A 6,771-nucleotide genomic window follows, 5' to 3' on the forward strand; every position below is an offset into this window, starting at 1 on the left:
AAAAATATTTTATTAATCCCCAAAGGGAAATTCAATATTGTAGTATATAATAATTAATTTGAGGAGGTCTTGTTCCGGAGGCTGATGGCTGCTGGCAGGAATGATCTTCTGTATCTTTCAGTCTTACATCAGACCTGAAGAAGCCTCTCACTGAACATCTTACTTACTTACTTACTGTCTTGCTTGTTTATTTAACCTGACTGTAGTCTAAATTGGATATGTTTTGCAGTGTATTTAAAATTGTACTTAGGTGTCTTAAAACAGGTTTTTATTGCTAAAATCGGGTGTTAAAAATACAATGTGATCTCAAAAACTATGTAGAATAACCAGTTTTAGGATTTAGTGACAAAGTAAGAAAAAAGACATGATCTCCTCTCGTGTATCACTCTCCAAACAAGATCAGAAAGACGTCTTGGCAGGATATAAGGTTGTAACAGGTGGTTGTAGTTTTTGCAGTGCAACGGCAGCCATGTTGGGTCTGTTTACACTCCCAGTTTCACTTTTTTCTTTAACCTTTCGCTGGATGAAAGATAAAAGAGAGAATAAATCAGCTGAGGAAACAGTTCCAGGTTACGTGTGTCAGGGTGAGATAGACAGGGAAAATGATCAGAGAAGCTGTCTATAAATGGCCTCTGAAGGTGGCTCTCCTGTTGCTACGTGTCAGCAAGATCCGAGGAAGCTGGGCCAGGTTTGAATACCGGCATGACGCACGCGTGGCCCATTTTAAACCTGGAAATTTCTGCACAATGCTGGCACTCTGGCCTCACGCAAGCAGCTGGTAATCATTTACCACTAAACCTGCACAGAGGTAGTCTGAGGACACGCAGATGGACAGATGATACGTGCTCCACATGCTGAAATGAAACTGCCAGACAATCCTCAGTTTTAAGGAGCATAAAAACCTCCATAACTGGGCTGGAAAAATCTCCCTGCTTTCATACCCTGTATTTAAACCAACTTAAATTATGAAGCGATAATCAGGTGTTTTTGTATTAAACAGTGCATATAGCCTATCTGAAATGAAAAATGAGAAGGAAGCAAATGAATCGGTTCCCTCCTCCTGTTGTCAATCACTGTCCCAGCACTCAGCTCCTCATAGGCCGGCAGTGCACACACTTCCTGTGAGTCACCGTCTCTTCCTGTAATTGGCATGCAGCAGCAGTAGCAGCAGGAAGCAGAGCCGTTCTTTAAAGACGCATGTGGGACAAGGAGCCGGAGAAACACTGACGTCACCCTTAGCTGTCTGTCTCCGTGTGTCCCCTGCTCCCTCCTCCACGCCCTGCAGCTCGGACGCAGCTGAACCATCTCATCATCAGCCGTGCTGCGGTTTTTTCTTTATCAAACACACATCCAGGCTCTTGTTATTTATTTATTTTATTAAGGACACATGCAGCTGAGGTTGCTGTTTTCAGTCAGAGCATCACTCGGCATCTCTTTAATTACCAGAATGTCTCTTTCAGCTGGACACTTGTGATGTGAGAAAAGATATTTTTAGCTTCTGTGGAAAGAATCTAAAATGAGATAACTAACATGACCGTATGGGGTCAGCACGTTGCAGACACCCAGACAGGTTCAGAGTCTGGTCAGCGCGTGACCCTCTGAACCGTTTATGTGACATGACAAGCAGGAACCAATCACATCGTTCCATGTCTGAGCATACATTAACCATGTGCTCTGCCAACGTCACCGTTTTACAGGCAACGCTGTCATGGTGCCATCTACTGTTAGAATGCTGCATTACAGACTTGCACATTATATCGCGAAGCTCCATGATTAACACAGATTTACCCATATTATCATCATCCTCCTTACCTGCCATCTAACTTACTTGTCTGGGCTGAGACGTGCATTTTGTTTAACACACCCATATGCAGCCATATGGTATGTGGTGTGACCAGTACCGTGCGGCTTTGTTCTGCATTGGCAGCCACACGATGGCAGCCAGCAGCTCCTCCACCTGCCCTCTTTCTCTCTCTTTCTCTTCTTCTGTCTGCTTCTCTATGTTATGCCTCATTAGTCTTTGTTTCCTAAAGAGAGGATGCGTATAGGAAAGGGAGTAGTTGGAGCTTTTACGCTCATCTGTATGGCCCAGGCAGGTGGCTTCACCACAACTCAACAACAACAAAGGCAGAAAAGTGATATTATACTGACTGTTTTTTTTTTTTTTTTAGCTGTCTTGGATGTTGTTATTGTGGTAAACCTCTCCTCCCTGCTGCTTAAAGGTTTCAGTATGCCTCCAATAAATAAAGCTATTGGTTATTAGCCTCTTATTGGAGTGATTTGGCTGCAAGACGAGGGCTGATCACTCCTTTGCTGAATCATTTTAGTTGTGCAGGCATTATTCCAGTATTTTGAAATGATAGGAAAGGATGATCTGACAAGGACTTTGTTTGAAACATGCTTTAACTTCCATCCGCACAAAATCAAAAGGAGTTGGACAAGAAAACACCAGCTGTTTTGTATGGAGGTAGAAAAGTGTCACAATTATATACATAAATACAGCAGTAAATAATTCTTTAAATGTCAACACTGGAATTGGAAGTAAACACATTGACTAAATAAATGTATCAATAACTACTTAAATGTCATTAATATTGGAATAAATGTATACATTATGAATCAAATATAATAATGACTTAAATATGAGTACAAAAAAACTGGAAATGCACTGACAGTTTTAAAAATTCAGTTAAATGTGTTTTTAAGCAGTTTAAACTAAATAAATTGATATTATTGACTTACTGTTTACTTATTTCACAGTTCCTTCAATTAATATCAACTGCAATTCATCAGCAGATTGTGGTAATTGATTGGTTGCTTATCAATACAAATCGGTCTCACATAAAAGATCCCTGCAGAGCCAGTCAAAATAGGTCCATTAGCGATGGGCGTATTGATACTCTAGAGTCAATACTTCTTTATCCTCCAGTCAAATTATTAGGTTTGATTTTTTTTTTCTAAATTTTGATATATTGCTGTGCTTATACAAACAAATAGCCCTTTGCGTTTTATTTCCATCAGATCTAGGCAATAAAATGACATGCCACAGCATGTTACTTCCCAGGCTTCTGCATGTCAGATGTCATCATGATACTGCCACTGTTAGTGGTGATGATGTTGTTTTAATACTCCACTGGTTTATTACAGGTTATTAAGCACTGTTTTTATTATAGTGGTTATTTATCATATTTTATTGCATTCAGTTTAAGAAATTTAAATAATCCTAAATGAATTTGTAGTTTGTTTGTTTTGTTGTTTTTTTTAAAAGTCTTATTAATTTTATCTCATTATATTTACTCAGTTAGTTTGTTATAATTTTATCAGCATTTTTTAAGTATTTCTATTTAAGAGTTTTATTTATATTTCATGTTGCTCTTGAAATGAAAATATTTTATAAAACTGTGATTTTCCTTTAAGGGCAAAAAGTATCGTTATTGTTACTGATATTGATGAAAAATCATTTCAACAGGAACATTTTGGTATTGCTTATCCCTATGGGCTTAATTTTTCATATGTTTGATTAATTTACCTATTTAAAAAAATATATAAAAACAAGAATAATACAATTTTCACAGTTGCTCTAACTTTAGACAAAAGTAATCAAAACACGACTAAAACTCTCAATTTTAACCCCGCCCACCCAGTTTTCATCAATAAGGCTGACAGATCAAATTAAACCATGATGCACTGAAGCATGGAATAAAATATATATATATATATATATATATATATATATATATATATATATATATATATATATATATATATATATATATATATATATCTTTACATAAACCGTATTATAGCAACTTTAATAATATTAATTTGTTAATGTATTTATTTCCAATTTAATAAATGAAGAACACATATTTAATTATTCAAGGCTGTATTTATGTATTTCATTGTGGCAGTTTTCTACCTCCATACTATGGTGGTTTAAATGACTCAAAATCCATGAAATTACAATTGCACTGTTGATTTTTTGTACATTTATTCTTCTAAATAAGCTTGTAAATAAATAGATGAAGTGTCTCTGTTATGGGCAAACTAAGAGCTTTTCTCTTCTTCTTTTTGTGTCTTTCTCCATCCTGCAGATTATCCTGAAGTAAGCATCAGGAAGGGAACGGAGTGTCATGAAGCTGCACTAGGAAACCCAAAACAGCCCCTTTGTAAATACTACCTTGCCTCTCCTATTGAGGTCCAACAACCTGCATGCTAAGAGTGTAACACTTCAATTTAACCATAAGAACTGCAGTGCCGGTGTAACACACACACACACACACACACAGAAAACAAAAAGATATATTCTGTATGTATTGCTAGAAAAGAAACAATTAACATGAAAAAGTCTGAAATATTCTTATGTATAGCGCATACATAGCAGAGACATTATAGAGGTCATTTTAACACCGTGGATTCCCTCCTCTTGCATATTTGTTCTAAAAACCTCTGCACAACGTTGATCCCTTTTCATTATTAAAGCCAGGTGTTTGGTTTGCGCCGTATGCTGCATAACGTCGGAGCAGAAAAGAGGAAGAGTCACAGAAAACCCATGCACAACCACACCTTCGCACTGCGCTTTCAGGAGGGGTTGTTTTCTTGTTGAATGTCCTCAGGGCGGACAGGCTCATGTTTTCTTAACGTGGGCTCGTCGCTGACCCTCACCGGCCCCCAAATGCTGTTGAGATGCCATGATAAAGCTCATCCTCCCCTCCAACGTTTCATCAAACATCTTGCCAAAAATGCAGCTTGGAAGAGGTTGGCTGAATCAAACCTGCCAGAAAGCAGAGCCACGTTTTAACACCCTCCTAAATTATCTCGATTATTTTTGCCATTTTTGCCACAACACGCTCGCCATTTGTTTGTTGTGATGCTGGGAGGAGCTGGGGGATCACACACGCAGTCCAAACAGGAGGAGATGCTCAGCGCTGACGTAAGATAGTCATGGCCATTACTAAAAAAGCCTGTAGGCTCGTGTCTGTGCCAAGGGCTCAAATAAAGCTGGAGGGGTTTGTTCCAGACATACCAAGCCTTGTGTGTGCGTGCGCGCGCGTGTGTGTGTGCATGTGTGTTCCTATCTGGATGGTCTGCCGGCAGACTGCGACTTGAAGCGAGAACCAGCAGGTGATGGCAACACCAGGCCTGGCGGGAGAGTTTTTGGTTTTTTTTCTCTTTTTTTTCTTTTTTTTTTAGTTTTTGATGGCGGGTTGAGGGATTAAAGTGCTAATCCTAAATTTAAAAAAAAAAAAAATCTTAAAAAAAAAAAAAAAAACAAGAGTAAAAAAAAAAAAAAAAAAGCAGTTTGACGACACTCGTCAAGCAAAAAGATGACTTGAACTTCAACTGGAGGGCTATCTGTGACCGTCGGTTGCCCCGTTCAACCCTACTATCGCCGATAATCCTGTTCCATTTTAGAAAACTGTAAAAGTGCCTAAAAAATACTCATCCACAACGACAACAACAACAACAACACACACATGCGCAGTGGATCACCAAGAGTCCCAAACGTAACACACTGGCTGTCAGAAACTACGTGGACTTCTCTGCGAAGACCTCACACTTTCCGTTACTGGAAGCGGTTTCCCAGCAACCGTTGCAAGTAATATCACAAGTGACTTTATCAAAACGAGAGAAACAAAAGAAACGACAAATCAGAAAAATAGCTTTGTAGAATGTTTGGTGACTTTGACGGTGTACCATCGTTTCTTACATCGATTTGAGTAGTTTACACGAGGAACATGAGAAAACCATGTGTTGTAAACTGTGTAACGTATGTAAAGTGTCTTTTTGTTTAAAAATTTTTTATTCATGGCTCTAGAAATGTATTCAGACTTATTTAAAATTTGTGTTGTCTACTATCGAGGTGTGTTCGAACCCCCCCCCCCCCCCCCCACCACCACCACCTCCACCTCTCAAAAACAATCAGCCAAGATCATAAAAAGTTATTCACCACTAATATCCTCTGATCTATTTCCCCTTTTTCATGATGCTAAACTCATTTATTATATTTTATTTGTCTAAATTCTGATGTGAATTTGTGGTGCTTGATGAACATTGACAATCCATACGTTTCCGGTATCATTCACACACACACACACACACACACACTTGTGGAAGGTGGTGAAAAGTCCTTATTTTGTTGTAATTTAGCTCTTGGTCAAATTTTAGTCAAAGAAAAAAAGTGTTGTAAAATATTCTGTTTTGAAATGAATGTAATTTATTGAGGTCTGCTACATTCTGCACGGTTGATCGTTGGGAAGATGTAACCCATCAGAAACGAGAAGTCACACACAACGTTGAGGGCTGGCGGCTTTAAAAGCTACCGGATCTTTCTTGCCTTCTTATCAGATTTAAAAAAGATCCCGGCGTTGCAGGAATGAGCATAGTCATAGAATTGCTTGTGTTGTTGGGGAAAAAAAAAAAAAAGAAAGAAAAAGTTTATTGTATAGATGACATTTTACCAAAAAAAAAAAAAAAAAAAAAAAAAAAAAAAAAAAAAAAATGAAAGAAAACTTTAAAAAAGATGTAATTTTCACTCTAGTATGATAGTATTTCATAACAATATTAAGTTGTTGCTGTGGCAACCAAATGTTGCAATTACTAAAGTTCGGTATTTTTGTAAATGACATTGTTGAGTTGATTTTTTGTTTTGTTTTTGTTCTTTTTTTTTTTTTTTTTTTTTTTTTTTTTTTGCTAGAACAAGTGTACAACTTGTTGTACACCTTGTGTACAACAAGGTAGATTGTAAAGAAGATATGAACATTTCTTATT

At 37.6% G+C, this 6,771-nt stretch overlaps 1 protein-coding gene across 6 annotated transcripts in view; it reads left to right on the top strand.

Annotated features, from left to right (window-relative positions):
- The window catches only part of LOC306773795 (muscleblind-like protein 2a), a 67,856-nt gene extending 61,324 nt beyond the window's left edge, over window positions 1–6,532 (top strand). For all 6 annotated transcript variants that reach the window (XM_079263701.1, XM_079263700.1, XM_079263704.1 and 3 more), the window contains one exon: window positions 4,095–6,532. In XM_079263701.1, coding sequence (XP_079119827.1) covers window positions 4,095–4,109 — 15 coding nt within the window. In that variant the 3' untranslated portion in view covers window positions 4,110–6,532. The remainder of the gene's footprint in view (window positions 1–4,094) is intronic.
- The last annotated feature ends 239 nt before the right edge of the window (window positions 6,533–6,771 follow it).

Source organism: Telmatherina bonti (genome assembly GCF_933228915.1).
Source record: "Telmatherina bonti genome assembly, chromosome: 24".
NCBI classification, from domain to species: domain Eukaryota; kingdom Metazoa; phylum Chordata; class Actinopteri; order Atheriniformes; family Telmatherinidae; genus Telmatherina; species Telmatherina bonti.